The 17,997-nt window shown below is 49.5% G+C and overlaps 1 protein-coding gene across 8 annotated transcripts in view; it reads right to left on the bottom strand.

The window, feature by feature from the left end:
• Positions 1–817: 817 nt before the first annotated feature.
• MTSS1 (MTSS I-BAR domain containing 1) overlaps positions 818–17,997 on the bottom strand; it is a 162,863-nt gene continuing 145,683 nt past the window's right edge. For 3 of the 8 annotated variants that reach the window (XM_089898733.1, XM_089898737.1, XM_089898738.1), the window contains 9 exons: positions 16,956–17,113; positions 15,643–15,750; positions 14,274–14,371; positions 11,767–11,986; positions 7,952–8,071; positions 6,926–7,120; positions 5,480–5,653; positions 4,965–5,127; positions 818–3,574 (listed from right to left, as the gene is read on the bottom strand). In XM_089898733.1, coding sequence (XP_089754859.1) covers positions 2,874–3,574; positions 4,965–5,127; positions 5,480–5,653; positions 6,926–7,120; positions 7,952–8,071; positions 11,767–11,986; positions 14,274–14,371; positions 15,643–15,750; positions 16,956–17,113 — 1,937 coding nt within the window. In that variant the 3' untranslated portion in view covers positions 818–2,873. The remainder of the gene's footprint in view (positions 3,575–4,964; positions 5,128–5,479; positions 5,654–6,925; positions 7,121–7,951; positions 8,072–11,766; positions 11,987–14,273; positions 14,372–15,642; positions 15,751–16,955; positions 17,114–17,997) is intronic. The other 5 variants (XM_089898734.1, XM_030764151.2, XM_022553977.3 and 2 more) reach the window with 5 other exon arrangements.

The raw sequence follows: 17,997 nt of genomic DNA, 5'->3' as shown, positions 1-17,997 counted from the left end.
ATTCTGTTCTTCCCCATTAAGTCATACTGATAACACATGAAATCGAGGGAAAACTGCAGCAGAACCAGATACAAGGTTTACTCTGAAGATTTAGTTGAACAAACTTGAGTTGAAGGCTTAAACTAGCTATGGTGACTGGAGGGCATAAGAAGCCAAGAAGAGTCACGCCAATACTGAGGACATGAGATACCTTTTCTGTTTTCTAGATTCCACTAATGGAATTTTAGCTCTGATTAAAGGACTACTCTAAGAAGCACGCATTCAGCAAATAAGCATGGAGTTCATGGGGTTCTCAGGAGTGGAGTTTGATGGCATCCAATGTGGATGACACTTTGGTGACACTTATTTTGGAGGCAGTTTTCCAGCTTTGCTCCCTCTACCGTAGCTTGGATTGTCTGTAGACACAAAGGTAAGGGTAGCAGAACTCTAAATGTTTGAAGTTTCTTTTTTTAAGGGTAAAGCCATTTTTAAAGCTCAACCAAGCCCAGCTAGTTTTAGTTCTTGGTAACTCACTGTTCAGGCAACTAGTGTTCTTAAAATGCACAAAAATGATGTTGTCAGCTTTCTAACTAAGCTCAATCTGGGTCTCAGTCCATTTTCTAACACTTCACTAAGACCTCCACCTGAATTTTAATAAGACTTGAAATGCAGGGCTTTTTTTTTTCTAGTGGTTCTTTATTTATAATGTAGGCTGAAGCAACTGATACAAGGTAAAAGGGAGACACGTTACACAATTGTTATTTATACAAGTTTAGAACAAAAAACTGCACAGGGAGAGGTCAACTCTCAGTACAAACTAGCAACTAAACCACAATAATTTACCTTTAGAAATGATTTCTTTATTTTTAGCTGTGACACTGCTTTTACAATATGCAAAAACACAAACAGAACTACCCAAGGCGTTTTGTCACATTCTTTCTACATTGAATTTGGCAACATTTTATATTAAATTTATTCAGATTATACTAACGTTTAAAAACTAAACAAGTGAAAAGCTGTACCAAGGTACAGTTACATCCATTTATTTGAAAGGTCTAAAATATCACTTTTATCTATCGTAATTACCTTGCAGTGATTTCTGCTTTTGCAAAAACCATCTCAAGCATCATATGCACAATGCATCAGCTACTTTTAGTCATCAGGATTGGTGGGCTAAACCACAGGCACTACTGTTGCTTATATTCTGTAAATGGAGCTTGTTTTTCAAAGAAAAAAGTTTAAACAGTTTCTAATAATCATGCCTTTGCTTGAAAGCCGTAACGTAAAACGTTTTTGAGCAATCACAGCAGTGTTAAATGTTAACATAGAGAACACTGACTATACAGGTACGTTTCTTTCACATCCAGTGCAGTTACGTATTAAAGCAGAAGATTATGTAATTGAAGAGTGGAGCCAACAGAGATCTGCAGGACCCGCCAGGCTCCTATTCCTTGAGAGGTTCGGTCCCAAACGAGCACTTTCAACTGACCCGAAGGGGCTGGCTTTTTAAAACACCATTGCATTCCTCAAACGTGGTCCCTTTAAATCTACACATCTCTGCTGGCTTTAGGGGATGGGCATTATAACAAATTTAACTTTCACTTAGAAAAGACAGAAATCCATTCCAAAAAACACTGCCTAGAATACAAAAAAAAAGGGACAGTATGGTGGTCAGATTCCCAGTGACAGAAATAAATCCTCCTCTCTTCGATGTTTAGTGTGAAGCCAATTAACTGCCATTATTTAAAAGAAGATAAGAAAAACAAGCCCCCAGACTGGTAAACACATTGGCAAGTTGCCAGACTCCAAGCTGGTTACCCTTGTTAAATCCGCTCCAGTTTTTCCAAAATATTTGGGCTTTTCAACGCGCCCAGCCTGCTAGGCACGGTTAAGTAAAAGGCATTTGCTATCTCTAAGATTCCCTGCTATTAAACATTTTTAAATGTTTGTTTTCACATTTTTAAAACCGCCTTACCCTTCTGGATGTGTTTGGATTCAGTGAAAGTGGGTATAACTAACAGACAAGTAACTGAAGTGGGGGGGTTCTATGTCTACCCGGTGGCGGCAGCATGCACGGGACTGGAGGTGGGTGCTGTGTGCAGTCAGGAGCGATCATGGGAGAAAGGAAGTCCTTAAACACCCTGCAGAAACAAACACTGCAACCCAGTGTGGCTTATTCGGATGCATTTACCATGAAGCTACTAGAAATTCAACCTACGAGGCTACTCTTAAATGTAACAGGATCGGCTGTGTTGACAGTGTGCCCCTCCCGCGCCCCTCCCCCCAGTCCCAACACAGCCTCTACCATTTCCAGAGTTCCCTCACTCCTAATGTTGCGCATGAGCTGACTCCCGCTTTCCTCATTCCGAAGGTAGTATACTTGAAGAAGGATTTTTACCCCTTACCCATTTTGTTTGTTTGTACATTACAATAACTTGAATTTGTGTCTAAGCCAGACTACTACAGTGCATCTACAAAAGCTTGCAGGAAAGAAAAGAAAAAAAAAAGCTAAGTATAGTTATCCTTTTTTCTGAAATTACTACTTCGTGGTTCCCCTGCCCGACCTCCCCCCCTTATTATGCATTTAAAATTTTACAAAGACTTGTAAAAAATGGAATTTGGCACCTTCAGAAAAATCAAAAGGGAAACTTAAAATTAAAATGTGCAGAAAGAAAACTCAATATTTACAAATTAAAAGATCAAGGTTATGTCAGTTACATACGTTGCTTTTAATTCTTATCTAAAGGTGTCGAGTACTTTCAAAAGAGCTGTGTTCTGAGTTGCCTACAAAATCTTTTGTTTGATTACAGATTGGAATGGATCAAGACAAACTAGGTCTATTAATTAGACAGTTCGTTCCCCACTGGCAGCATTTCTTGTGAGCCTAAGAGAGCCTAAGTGAAGCGCGGGGCTGAGCGGTCGTTTGTCGTGGTCTTCTTCAGTTTCACGCCCCTGCGGATGGCGTTCAGCATGTCTTCTCCTTGCGGGGCATCCCTTGGGCTCAGGTCTGCAGGGTCACTCTCTGGAATCTGGCCTGGGGAGGCAGTGGCACTTGGGGGATCCCTTTCCTGGTCTTCGGCCTCGCTTTCTGGAATTGCTTGTCTGTGCTCCTCGGGGATGCTCGGCTTCGGGCCTGGAAGAGGAGGGTTGACGGAGGCTTGGCCGCTCCACATTGAGGAGGGCATGCTGGTGCCACCCTGGGGGCCCTCACCCATGGACGGCGACTCGGGGCTGTGCTCACCCCGCTCCTCGGGCCCATCTGGAGGGGCTGACAACACCCCAGGGAGGTCTGGGACGGTGGGGGTCTTGACAGGGATCACAGGTGTTTTGATGGGGATGGGACCAGCTCCTATGGTCCCCCGGCGGACAGAAGGCTTGGTGGAAGGGGTCCGTCGGATGGTTGCAACCCCTGGGGTGACCATAGCAGGTCCGAGGGTGGTGGGGAGGCCAGCAGTTGAGGCTGGGCGCTTCGCTTGGAACATCCGTCGGTAGGACTGGCTGATGTCGCTGTTTCTCGGAATGGTGGAGGATTTGTCAAACTCCTGCTGATCTGCCTCCTGGTCACCACTTACAGAGAAATAATCGTAATCTGAAACTGATCATAGGATCCGATTAGAAATCTAATCGCCGAGGCAGTGGCTGTGCTCTTTGATTCTTTTGTGTTGGGAGGACAAAGGGCCCCAGAGGCCAAGTACTTCACCCGCAATCTCATCCCAAGCCTTCCGGGGTTTCCGGGCCAGGCTTAGCAGCCCTCACCATCTAAGAACTCCCTGACAGGGACCGTCGTTTCGTTCACCAAGGGAACGCTCAGCACCAAGAGCAGCGCTGGACACAGCAGGCCCGCACTCAAACACCGCTGAGCGGTGAAGAATGCAAAACCGCCAGGCCGCAGCGAGGCTACCTCTGAGCACCTCTGGGAGGAATAAAGGGGGTGGCAAGAGGAAATAACCTCTACAAGCCCTCCAGCCCAGAATTTGACATGAGAGACAAACCCCACAAGGACCATCACAGACCTTACTACCTCCCTCATGATCAACTCGTTAGGCGAGGGCTAGAAAAGCAATGGAGCTACTGGTAATGAGTCTCCGAAAACAAGGCAGAGACAGGTTCCATCAGTGAGGGGTGCTCACTTTCTCTCCAAAAATGGGGTCACGTGGGAGGGGGAAGCATACAGACTGAACATCATAGAGCTCGTTTCTGAAGAGCAGCGCTCTGACATTCGGGTAAGTTCTGTGTGGTGGGGTGGAGCTGTGTGCTGTATGAGGGGGTGGTCAGCAGCGTCCCTGGCCATCTACCAGATGCCAGCGGCACGCCCTCCAGTTGTGACCATTAAAAATGTCTCTAGCCGTTGCCAAATGTCCCCTGGGCAGCAAAGTGGCCCTCCACCGAGACCCACTGTCCTAGAGACTTGGACTGAAGGACTGCCGACAGGCTTGGTCAGCTCTCATAGATCTTTCCTGGCGGCTGGCCTGCCATCTTGCTGGCTTGTGTGTGTGTGCTGGGGAGGGCGGTGAGGGAGGCAAGTTCATAGAGAATTTGGCTGGAGTTTGGGCTTCAGACTCTGACAGACCTTCGACTCAAACTCCAGCTCTGCTGCTTATTGTGTGAACTTGGGCCTCAGTCTCCATGTATGTAAAATGGGGATAAACAGACTTATGACATAAACGATTGTGAAGAATTAATGGGAAAATAAGGTGCTTGGTACAAAGTGCTAAACACAAATGATGTTATCATTAACAGCATCTGTCTGCCTTCAAATTGGGACATCCCTGTAACCCTGATGGTGAGAAATCAAGTTGTGAAATCTGGCCACTTTGCTGCATGGCAGTGACCCGACAACTACAGACGAGCCCTCCAGAGCATTCCAAGATGCTCTACTGTGGCTGGACGGACTCCCGCACGTCTGCCTCCTCCCAGCGGGGAGGGCCCCCTTCCTCACCTGGCACTGCTCAGGAAGCCCGGCTGGAAAGCTCAGGCTCTCCTACCTTGGGAGGGGATGGTGTCCTCAGAGCAGCAGGGGGTGGTGGTCTGGGTGCTGTAGCCGCTGGAGCACTGAAGCGAGTCCCGGCTGCTCCTCTGGGTGTCAAGCTGGAGGCCCCGAGACAGGGCCAGGGCCAGTTCCTCACAAGCCTCCATCTCCTCTCCAGGCTGCAGGTGGGAGGAGAGAGACAGATGAGCCACCGGGGCCGCGAGTCCCCTGTCTGATACCCCCAGAGCCTTTCTGCACTCCTCGTCCAGTGGGGGCCTCAACAGGACTCCTATTCTGCTCCCGTGACCGCCACTGTCTGTGGGGCCAGGGGGCCGCCAACTTGCTTGGACCCTACCCAGGCTCTAGAAAGTTCTAGAGTCTAATTTCCATACAAGACCTTCCCTGGGGGCCTTCTAAACGCTGTAGCAGGGAGTAGGGGAAAGGGGCTCGGATCCCTCCAGTTGCTGGCCAGCACGTGGCCCCCGCCAGGTCTCGAGGGGCCCAGCCAGCTGTAGAGAACAAGAGCGTCACCCTGGCGGCGGCCGACACGGTCATGCTCCGCGGCCTCTGAGCCTCCTCGGCAGCGGTGGGCGTGCCTCCCACTGCGACGGAGCCTCCACCGCTGGGGTCTGGCTCTCGCTTGTCTTTGCGGCGCTGAAGGGTGTTCACCAGAGGCTGATCGTAAGGTCCTGGCTTGGCCCAGTCCTAAGTGGAACAAGTGTGGTCAGGTGCCAGGGCCTCTGCCTCCACTAGGAGGCCACAGAAGCCTCCAGACAGCTGCCCGCCCACAGAAGGTAGCTGGTCCCCTCGGGGGAAGCTCAGGCTGGGACAGGCCAGCAGCCCCTCCTCTGCCCTCACCCGGCACTAGAAGAAGGGAGCAGAAAATCCTCTGGGGGTCCCCTGGGTACCTGCCCTTTCCTCACATCCGCCCAAAGACTGAAAACCCGCAACAACGGGGCAGGTAGCCTGAGGGAGACTCTTAGTTACAGCCATCAAACAACTGACCAACTGCCTACGGTGTCTGAAAGCACCGGCCAGTGGAGAGCACATCCCCAGGGACCAGGCCCTCCCTTCCCATGTCTGGGGCCCCCCGCTGGGGCCTAGCAGCTCAAATGACCTCACTCGCCTGGAGTGGCCACCAGGGAGCGCTAAAGGGACTTCAGCCACTCTCCCTGAGGCTGAACCTCACTTCCGGGAAACCACCCCAAAGGGCGCTTCAGGATGTGCTCTCTGAGGTCCTCACAGAGGAAGGGAAGGCCCCTGGGCCAGAAGAAAGATTCTGAGGGGTCCACACCACTTGTGAGGGAGGCAGTCAAGGCCTGCTAGAGATGGCGGGTCGCCTAGGGGCCTACTATTCAAGTTAGGGACCTCCTCTCCAAATAAAGGTAGAATATCCTGGCATCAATCAGACTTGATAGGAAATAATATAAAAACTTTAAGTTTTTATATTAAAGCAAACATGTTTTAAGACTAAAAATAAAGTCTGCAGGTACTTTTAAGATAAAACATAGTAAGCCAAACCATATTTTGGGGCATGGTTCTGTTACCATGGCCCAGTAAGGGTTCAAGGGAACAGTCTGGGGAACATGGCCGAGGAGGAGAGTCCCTCCCTGATAACAGTGACACCCTCAGGAAACCCCCAGGAGGGCAGAGCTTGGACTTACAACTTGGGAGCGACTTCCCTGCAATGCCGCATCTGGGTCTACTGGGGTCTAACAGGGGTTAACTGGTGTCTCCTAAAGGGAGCTCCTCCAATCTCAGCTCCGTGTGGACATACCCGTCTCAGCGCTGCCTGCTGCTTTCCGGTTCTCCCCAGTGGGAATTTACTTAGGGAGGAGGTGTTATGGGGAAGAAGGCAGAGTGTGAGAGGAAAGGGGTGGGGTGGGGTGGGGTGAGAATCGTGGGGCAGCAGTGGGGTGAGCACAGAGGCAATGAGGGACGGGGGAGAGGGCAAGAGGAGGGCGGAGAGACACAAACCTTCCAGCTAGGGATCTGAGATGACGGGAACATGCCGGGCCCAATGGTGTAATAATGAGCGTAGTCTGGAAGGTGGACAGAGGTGGCCCGAGGGAGCAGGCGGGAGGCGGGCAGGCAATGAGGGGAAAGGCTCGCCCCTACGGGCCCCACGTGGGGCTCGCTTGATAAACTATAGTGAGAAAACCCGTTAGACAACTGGAAACAAACAAAAAAAGGGAGGAAAAAAGGGAAAAAAATTAATATAAGAGGATGAGTGTGGAGATACAAGATGGCATTGACATTCAAGAGACGGGGGAGATCTGAATATTTGCAAATAAAACAAACATCAGGGCTCTGCCACTCATGGATGGTCCAGGATGCGAGAGAAAAGCGCTAGCTACGGTGCGAACAATGCCTGCATATTTGACACCAAGTATTCAGTTGGGGAAATATTTTATCTACATTTTAGAATAGTTTGGAAATGATCCGTGTCCCTAATGTGTGGTGCTCTCAATGGTTTTCGATTATTTCACTAATAATTTCACAGTGACGGTGATTCGCTCATCTCATTGTGCAAATTTTAAAATTCAAAAGCGTCAACTGAAAGCTGTTCATTCCAGGTTTCCAAAATCATCACTGTTCAGCAGATTCCAAATCAGGGTGTAGGGTGGGGTGATGGCAACTAAAAGGCAGGAAAGCACACAGCCTCTGACGCAGTGAAGTGTCACATCCAAGGGCACGGTGAAGAGGAGGCCATGGTGGGTGGGGCGAAGGGGAAGGGAAGGGGGGAAGACGGATGACCATCCATGTCCTGGGAAGAAGCCTTCACACCTGCGAGTTCCCCATACCCCTTCCTCTCCCTCTGGACGACCGCAGAGTCACTGCTCAGGGCCAGGCACCCATTCTGGAAAAAGCCCTCAGTCCTGTCCCTCCCTCTGGCCCAAGAGGGGCCACGCTTGGTGGAGATTTTGAGTTTCTAGGTTCCTGCGGCTGTGCGGGGAGCAGCTGGCAGGGGATGGGGGAGAGGCTGGGACCCCAGCTGGTCACCTTCTCTGTGGATGCCCAGGCGCCCATGGTGGAGCCTGAGCTGACTGAGGTAGGCGAGCTGCACTCGCTCACGGACTGGCAGGTTTCCGAGGCTTCAGAGGAGGCCGAGCTGGACGAGTTCTGCAGCCGGGGAGGGGCCACACACCACCAAAAAAGGACGGTCATAAAAAATAAAAAGATGGGGGGGGGCAGTAGGGGAGAAGGGCACGCACGGAGAGACAGACATGCATACAGAAGAGGGAAAGATGAGAGAAGCAGAGGGTTAGGGTTATTTTTTCCCCTGAAGCTGCACCAACACAGAGGCCTCCAAGCCCTGGAAAGGAAGCATGAGACCCAGCGAGCCCCAGACCTGCCGGACTGCAAGGCCCCCAGAACCCCGCCATCTGTGTGTGTGCCTGGCTCAAGGGAGTGTGGTCAAGGCGCTGGACTCCCTGCGTTCTCTAGGGCCTTTCTTCCTGTGCCATAGGCCCAGGGCCCAAGGGATGCCATGACTTTTACATCTCTCAGGTGTCCGGGCGTTATTGCAAGAGGACTGACCCCCAACTTGGGTTTTTGCTCCATGTCTGCCTAGAATGGCTCTAATTCCTGGACACTCTTCCTTCGTCCCATGCAACCTCTGGATGTGGGTGGCTTCCAGCTATGAAGCTGCATCTTCACAAGACATGATTTTAGGTCTCTCTGCCTGGGGAGTGATTCTGAGGTTTGAGGCAGTGAATCCCAGCGGTTAGGGCAATGTTTCCAGTGGCCGCATAGGGAGAGATGAAGCATCCTGGCGAGCTCTGGGACATCACGGAAAGGAGGTCTGGCTTGCGAAAACATCTCTTCAGCCTGATTTTATTAACCATCCAGTCCCTGCCAGTCTCCCGGTGTCGGCCAGGGAAACCGCTCCCAGCTCCTAACCTTCGGCAGAGGCAGAGACTGCCTGTTAGCTCACCACTACATCGCGACGTTCTGGTCCTGTCCTGGCATGTGGCAGGTGTTTAAAAGTACTGAATGGATGAGTGACAATGACCATCTCTTCCATGTAACTGGGTCCCCCAGGATAGTGCTTTGGGCCCACCCAGGTATCTGCTTTAAGTTTTCTTCACTGTTAACTGCAATCTCATCCCATTTGTATAAGGAAGTCTGTGCCTTCTCTACTATTTCCCTGGAAGTGTCCCTGTATTCACTGGCAAGGAGGCCAGATCTGTGTTTCTGTCCACCCCTTTCACCCGCCAAAGAAAGGTTCCTACAAAAGGACAGATCCTTAGCCTCCCATCCTGCAAGAGCAAGGAACTGAAAAGGCATTCCACAATGCATGCAGCTCCGAGGAGCCCAAGCAAGGCCAGGCCCCGTGGTGGAGTTTCTGGCCACTTCCCCAGCTTGGTGTCTGGTTAGCCATCCAGGATCTGAAGTCTGAAGGTTCAGATTGAAGTCTTTTTTCTGCCACGTCCCAGGTCAAGGAACCATGGACTTAATCTCTCTAAACCTCAATTTTTTTTTCATCTTTAGAATAGGGATTAATAATATCTATCAGATGAAGATCAAAGGAGATCTTGTGTGTGTGTACCTCTGTAAATAGAGCTTAATCAACTATAAATAAAAATCAGTTATCACTGTAATTTACCAGGACTATTTATTTTGGTTCCTGTAACTCAAATATGTTCAATTTGAAAAAAGAACCAGTAAATCACCCCAGGACTGCAGGTTCGTATTTTGTTTTGACTTCTACTCATTTTTTTCCTGAAGAACTCCTTGCCTTGATGGAGTGAATGGTTCTAGGCAGGAGCCTAGCTGCACACGTGGTCCATGACTCCTGGGCACACATGGCACAATTTGAAAAGAGCAGAGTGGAGGAAAACGGGAGAATTCTGAACACATCCTGCCACGTGGCATCCATTTGCATCAGTGTACCTGAGGGATCGCCCCCTTTCGGACGTTTGCTTCCTTCCTCCCACCCAAATTAAGGTAACACTACTTCCTCCAGGAGATTGTACCCTCTGGCCTGTGTGATGTGTACAATTTCCTTAAATTTCCCCTCTGCCTTAGAAGCAGCTGTAATGCCTTTTTTAAAAAATAGAATTCTCAATTAAATTTTGCAGTATCCCTGAGTTTATTAAAACTGCCCTGGAGTTGCTAGTCAAGCATATCTTGGGTACCGGCTTTCAGATTTCAGTAAATCCCAACAAGCTGCCTTCCGCTTCCCTCGACACTACTGGAGACAGAAAGCCCGCTTCATTCAGCCTGATCCACACACGCACAGCAAGGCTGGAACACACAGCTTCTTTTTTTTAGAAAGCAGTGTCAGTGCACAATACTTTGTTAATGTGTCAGTTGTTAAAAACACACACAGAATGACGCTGCACATTAGAACTGCAAATCCCTGCTCCCCCTCTGACCACGCTCACTCTGCTTGCAAGACATGCAGGTGCTGTTTAGCGCCACACATAGTGGGGACGGACAGGGGACAGGTGGTGACCCCTCAGAGACTGAGCCAAAGCACCCCAAGCACATCAGGACTTAAAGCTGCAGCTCCTGGCTCCAAGCGTTTCCATTCGAAATTGAGTGTCGACCCCAGGAAGACAGAGAGAGGCCACAGTCCCCGGGGACGGCTGTAAAATGCCAAAAGGAGCACCGGGCTGAGCAGCTCTGGGTTCACCAATGTCAGCCATGTCAGGCAAGTGACCTAGGCTCCCAAAACACCTCAGATGCTTCTTCTACATAGAGTGCTCCCCGGAGCACTCTGCCAGGGGCACCTTATGGCCAGGGCGGTGCAGAAAGGGTGCTGGACCAGTTGCCAGAAACCCTGGTTCCAGATCCTCAACCTGCAGGTCACATAACTGTGCAACTCAGGCAAATGGCGTTACATCTCTGAGCCTCCATTTCCACACAAAACAGGGGTAGCAACACTCTGCGTGGCTGTTGGCAGGACTACACAGTTAACACCGGCAGAAGCTCCTAGGATGGTGCCTGGCACACAGGAGATATTTGGTGACTGTCAGGCAAATTGGATACCTGGATGAACAAGACAAGCACGTGACCTTCTGAATCCCAAGGATCTTGAACCAAAGGCTGTGGTCAGCCTCAAAATGTACACGATGGGCTCGGAGCCACCATGCTCCCCAGCAGATGGTGCTGAGAGGCACCCTGGAGGTTCATGTTTCCCAGTGTCTATAGGTCAGGTCGTGCTGCTTATTAACCTAGAGGCCAACCCACTGGCACAAAAAGGACAGAGAGGAGCAGGTGAAGGGTGTTCCAATGCCCAGATCCTGCCTTCTGCTCTGGCTGGACCCATTGGGCTGGGCGCCTAGCGCCATCTAACCCAACTGTGGTCAGAGACTCAACACCTCCCCTTCTCCCAGGAGCAAGGTGCCAACAGAACTACCTGCATGGGCTCTGAAGATGCTTTCTCATTCTCAACACAAATTGATAAAACGAAGCTGAGAGTGCCAGGGCAGGTCTCCAAGGCACTGTTCAGTGACAGAATCTCCACCCCCATTGGCAAATGCCCATTAATTACTACATCACGCTAAGCCGGGCACTTACAGGGATGCCAGGGAGTGGCCAAACGTCTTTGAGTCTGTGTACATGTGAAAACTCCCCAAATCAATGCAGTGACTCAACCATCACCGGCATAATGATCGTAAGCTTCAACCCCCCACTTACGGTATCTCTCCCTTTAGGAGAGCAGCTCCTCTAGAGATGAGAAATTAAACCAGAGGTTTCCCGTCAGAAGACAGGGGTCTGTCCAAGCCCAGGTCCCTCTCTGGTTCCAGCCACTGAGGGTGGTCCAGACCCCAGGTGCTGTGGCTGCTCCAGGAGCCAAGGACCCTTACCTGGTTGGGGGCCTCCGGCGGCATGGGGGATGGCGACTTGGACTGGAAGGCGTCCTGGGAGATGAACCCTGAGTCATGGGAGGACACGCTGGACAGCCTCACAGGCGCCTGCTGGGCCAGGCTGGAGCCGCGGTAGCGGTAGTGGGAGCTGGGCGAGTGCGAGTGGGAGCCGTGGGAACCGCTGGACCGCGAGTCGCTGCTGTTGACACTGTTCAGGCTGCTGCGGGGGCAGCGGGGGAAGGGGGACAGACGACATGGGACGACAGGGGAGAACGACATCATGCAATCAGCCCCCGGCCCCAAGAAGCAGTGCAAACGGCGAGCCATGTTTTCTAAACACCCAATCATTAAGCTAGTAAACAAAAGTGTTTTCCTGTGAGCAAGGGGGGGCGGGGAACACCAGCCACAGAGACTCAGTTCTCCGACGGCACAACGAGGCGTCCTTAGGATGGAGGCCTGTGATTCTAAAGCTCTGCTCTGTCACCTGCCACCAAAGCCAGGGGACCCGATGTCCGCGGCACGAAAAGGGCTCATCTCATCTGCTCGCAACAACTATGACCCTGAAGCCAAACCGCTAAGGCTTCAGCATGACCCGGCTGGAACACCCAAGCATCTCCTTTCGATGGACCATCTGGGTCCAGGAGACCAAAGTCAACCCGGCCAACCATCACTCGGCACCCAGAGACCCCTCAAGGAGTCCCCCGTACAGAATATCAGCAAATCGACTCTCTTTGTGTCCATGTGTTTTACATTTTATTTACAAAGTTGGTGCTTTAATGAATGGCTTGACCCTGAACACAGGTGTTTCTCTGTTAAAATATCTGTGGGCCCGGCAAACAGAACACCAGGCAAGAGGCAGGCAGCTTTCAGGGACTAAAGGTCATCAATCTAAGCTGTTTGCTTCCAGGATGGAACAGTAAACAGGATTTCAGAAAATGACACATGCCCTCTGGTGTTCTGTCTGCGTTCCATTTCCAGTCGTAAGAGACAGGCCCTACACTCTTGTCTAATCACTCAGATTACAAAACCCAGAAAACTGGACAAAGTCTTGTGGTCCAAACAAGCAGAGATGACATACAAGAGCAGCTGTAGAAGCACCAGAAGGCGTGATATAAACAACCCAGCCTGGGATTAGGATGTTTGTGGTTTCTGCTCCTAAACCCGCAAGAGATTCTTGTCAAATTTTGCAAACTCGGACAGCTAATAAGGTAGTCTAGGGCTGCGTGACTGTTCTATACCAGAATTACTTGTTCCAACAGATATAGGGCAGTGTGCTGGAGGGAAATCACTGGGGACATTTGCCAGGGATAATTATGATTTTTTGCTTTTCCCCCAGTCAGCCAGAGGAGGGCACTTGGAGACTGACAACAAAGCTCATTGCAATTCCATTGCAGCAAGCTCAGAACTGGTGGTGTCCATGTGACATGATTTTCTCTTGAAACTAAAACTGTAGAAAGAAAAGATACTCATGCAGCTTTGTTTTACACTAATCGAGATAAAGTTTTCTTGGTTACCAAACAAAAAACGTCCTCAGTAAAAAACTTAAGTAGATGTGTCATACACACGAACACACATACATCGCACAAAGGATGACAAGAAACCAACATCTTCAGGTTGCTGAACGTCAGGATAAGCATCTTAAGTCTGAACTTCCTGCTCCGTGTACACTGCACAAGCTCAAATATGAAATGAAACACACACACACATGTGTAGAGAGATATTACCAGACACAGATTCGGCAGATCCATCCTGCTCTTTACTCTCAATGCTAATTCACAGGAAGTGGAAATTCATTTGGCTTTGAAAAGTCAAAGAAAATGATTAGCAGGTGAAGTGTACCAAGAAAGGAATGATGCACGAGGATGTTTCCACCCTCACGGGAAGAGAATAAACTTGGCGGTCAGCAAGCCAAGAATGGTGCTCAACAGAAAACTGCCAGGAAACAGCGTTGCCAATGGCAGAACTATTCCAATGGATTCTCACTGTGAGTCACTAGGTAGCGCTAGTGCTTCACAGGGCAGTGATGGGAGTGGTGGGAGTGGTTAACAGATCAAGAATTCTATCTACTTTATGAAGCCCTGAGACCAAAATTGGGGGGCAAATGAGGGCACGAGCCACTGTTACTGCCTTCACTTGTTCTGGCGACAGCAAGATGAGTCTGCACAAGAATCAACCTCTGTTCGCCCTTTTTTTTAGCCCATGTGCTTCTTACTCTGCTAAACAGGAAGATCCAATGCGAATTCGTAAGATGGGAAAATCCGTACAACGTACATTGAGTGAGAGAGCTGTGGCCACTGGTCTAAGACCTGATGGGATTTTCCTTATGACCCAAAACTAATCCAGAGACTAAAGAGTGAGACCAAAATCATGATGGGATCCTTTCACCTGATCACCATTTCCTATTTCAGATGAGCCATTTTAGCGCTCAAGACTGACTCTAATGCTCACATTAGCATAAAGAAAAATGCTGTGTCCCTAAAGCAGTGGCCCAGCCCGGCCTCACTTACCTGCAGACGCTTGATTTGCGGGACATGGTGGTGCTGGGGGAAGAGGGTGGAGTCTGGTACGACCAAGTATAATCAGAACCTTTCAAGTCCAAAATCACCTGAGGGGACAGAGCCAGGAGGGTGAGCGGGGTGTCGAGAAGCGAAACATTATCTGTCCAATCTTAACAGCCATCATAACGTCGAAATTCTGCCATCATCGAGGAGTGGGGATCAAAGGAAAACATGTCGTGAAGACTTCTTTTTTAATTAAAGAATCATAGTACCAATCCATCAACATCACAATCCTTTTTCTGAGACAAGCAAAAATATAATTAATGCGAAGAGGGGAGGAAAACCATGACATATCCGTCAGAAAAGAAAGAGAAAGATTTACAGTTAGTTACGTTAACAATTGATAAGAGCCACTTACACCCAAGGTTAGAATTTATAGGGTTTTTGCTTACACCGCCGCACAGACAATAATGGTTTCAGGATGTGCTGATCTTATTACATCTTAGCTACCTGATACTCAGTGGTCACTTGTGCCCTGTTTGACCCTTAAAACCTGACAGAATCAAGAGAAACCAATTCTTTCACAATTACTTCTACATCTGTCTCCCTCACTTGACAAAGAGCTGTTTGAGTATAAGGTCTACCTTCCATTCATACAGTAGGTGCTCAATAAATGTCTACTTACTGAGTGAATGCCTGCAGGCTATAGTCTGATAAACACAATTTCATAGGATGGAAAATATAAGCTCCCAAATTTGTCTCCCTAGTTGGCGCCCAAGGCAGTGATAAGAATTTTATACAAAAGGCAAAGGCCAGCACATGATTTATCACCTGTTCACTCAAATATGTCTCTTCCCACTGGATACAGTGTTAATGTCACATGAACCAAATGAATCAACATTTTAAAAGTCACCTTTTTGATAAGAGAAATCCTCATGCACTACATACTTAGCATGGGAGAAATTCAGTGAGAATGATTCACAATGATGACCAAGATACACCACTGTCATGTCCCTAGCAGAGTTTATTTCTAGAGGGTCAGTGAACACATGGTTAAGAGCATGGGTTCTGGAAATTGACAGCTTGGTTTAAATCCCAGTTCTACCAGTAACTACCTGATTAAGTGACTTTATCTCTCAGTGCCTCAAGGTCCTCCTCTGTAAAATGGGGATAATAGTAGAGGAAGTCTATGTGAAGAGCCTAGAGCAGAGCCCGGCACCCATCAGGTGCTGTATAATGACTAAGGAAGATGATTACCATGCTTCACAGTGTAAAACATGAATGTTATTCAAAATGAGATATTGCCGCAAGGAACCCTCAGGGCCTTGAACCTTTGTCTCTTTGGCTTTCTCTCCCACGCTTACCCCTTGACTCCTACCTGTTCACTTGAAGAGGGCAGTTTGTGAGGGTCCATGGTCAGGCTTTTCAGATCTTCTGATATGGTCTGCAGGTGAGTTATTTCCCCTAGCATTGAGATTTCTTCTTCCTGAAAGTAATTCACAACCTGTTATGAGTGATTCACTTTATCATCTTGATCCAACTGTTTTTATTAGGGACACCATCCAACACTTTCAGCTTTTCAGAAAAGGCATGCAGGGACTGATGCGTCTTTGCCGAAGCTATTACCAGCCCTTTTTTGGAGGAAGTGGAGAGGAAAACGAAATCAGCCATAATCATGGAGAGACTTGTGCACCTGGGACAGGGGTGAACGAGCCACAGCCAACACGTGGGCCTTCCTCGAAGTGTCTGGGGGCTGGCGGGCCTGCTAGGGTGGTCCGCCTGTGTGTCCTCACGGGATCCTGCAGCACAGCCCCTCTGCAGGCCACGACCCACCCTCCCCACCCCCGAAGTCACTCGGCTTCAGTGGATGGCAACTATTTGGAGATATTTTGGTCCAGATCTGATAGCCCTTTGTGACAGCACATGTGTGTTCACTGGAGGTTAACTTCCCCCTTCTTTCTGGTTTTTTCCACCAACGTAATCAATGGCAAGTGAGGCAGGAACGGGGGACTATGGAAGAAACAGCCATTCACGTTACCAGTGCACCAAGCTGCAGCTGTGGGACCAGGGAAGCACGAGTCAGGGAAAAGTGCTACGCTCAGGGGAAGAACTCGGATTAGGGCATCTTGCTACGGCTGAGCAGAGGGAGTTGGGGCACTTCTACCAGCTTCAAGAGCACCTACAGCGTAAGTTTTCAAGGCATGCAGCCGATTTACTTAGAAAATAAGTCTGCATTGATTCACTGCGGCTTTTCCCATATTAACCTCACAGTCACTCCTTGGCATTCAGCTTGGTCAGTGGGTCTCAAAATCAGCTGGAGGACTTGTTTAAAACCCAGATGACTGGGTCCTCACCCCCAGAGTTGTGGATTCAGTAGGGCTGGGTTGGGCCTGAGCATGTACGTTTCTAACCAGTTCCCAGGTGCTGCGGCTGGCCTGGGGACCACACTTTGAGAACCACTCTGCAGGGCCTTCTTGACTTGGGGAGAAAAAGTAAGTGGAACCATCAGTGCTTAGAACATAGAGTGGGCCGTGCAGCCATCAGCAACTTGCAGACAACTATTCACCCATAAAAATGACTCCACCATCATGATTCCTGACACACTGCGGCTTCTTAATGCCTCCAGGATAAATAAGGAGGCTCTCCTCCAAACTGCCAGTTTATGCCTTCTGGAACTTTCCACCAACTCACAATCACGGGCCGCAGCATAGAGATGAAGGTGCAGAACCGGCCACGTTCTTCGATCAAAGCCTTCCGGACTGCCTGCTTTTCTGTTTCTTCCAACAGGAGATACTTATCGTTGACGTCTTGGAGCGCGCTGTCCAACTGGGGCTGGATGTCACCTCGCCCTGCAAACGAAACAAAGCCCCAAGCTTGGCATGCTGAAACACCAGCTCCTGGAACCAATGCCCTCCTCCCTCAGGTCCTTGCTGGAGTAGAAACCACAATCTTCCAGGACTTTTAAAAAGTATGTATTTATACCCAGAAAGGATTTAAAGAAGCTGTTTTTCTAGGGCCAGCCACTTCCAATTTCCAATGCCCAAAGAGCATATTTATCCTGGTTTATTCACGACAAGTAAAATTTCCTGGGGTAACTCGTCCTGACCTGCATTCTGAAGAGGCTAAGGGATGAACAAGGTGAGGGCCTATGGATGTTGCCAAAAATGGGCACAAGCTGGCTTTGTTGGGTAATCCTCAATGAAGGAGCCTCTGTTTAGACAGAAGTTTCTGTCCCAGAATACAAAGGTGGCAGGCATCGGCTCTCTTGCCTCTGGGGGGTCCCTGGGACGCCCCGGCAGTTACTTTAATTCCCTAGTGGAGAGTCCTGAATGCCCTTCCTGTAGAACAAGCCCAGCAGCAGAAAGACCTGCAGTCAGGTCTCTGCTGGTGGAGGACTGAAGGGGGCCTGGGTGCAGAGCCTGGCCCATGCCCGGGAGTCATCTGGCCCTGTCCACACAGCCCGGTTATGCAGAGGCACCCATTTCTAGACTTGTCGACAACTCTAGAACTTGGTGAGGCAACTATCTTCATAAAGTCTTATTTGAGTGAAGCCACGCCCATTCATTTACAGGTTGTCTATACCCGCTCTCGTCACAACTGCCGAGTAAAGTTGCTGTGACACAGACTGTTTGGACCCCGGACTGAGAAGATTTACAATCTGGCCTTTTACAGAAGTCTGTATAAACATGGGCAAATAGGCACTGTGTCAGAGGGCATGGCTACTGTAAACGTG

This window comes from Delphinapterus leucas, chromosome 17 (assembly GCF_059928025.1).
Source record: "Delphinapterus leucas isolate spDelLeu-1000000601 "Yukka" chromosome 17, BTC_Dleu_Yukka2, whole genome shotgun sequence".
Classification (NCBI taxonomy): Eukaryota; Metazoa; Chordata; class Mammalia; order Artiodactyla; family Monodontidae; genus Delphinapterus; species Delphinapterus leucas.
The sequence above is the reverse complement of the archived record's forward strand: the minus strand, read 5'-3'. Positions and strand labels throughout refer to the sequence as shown.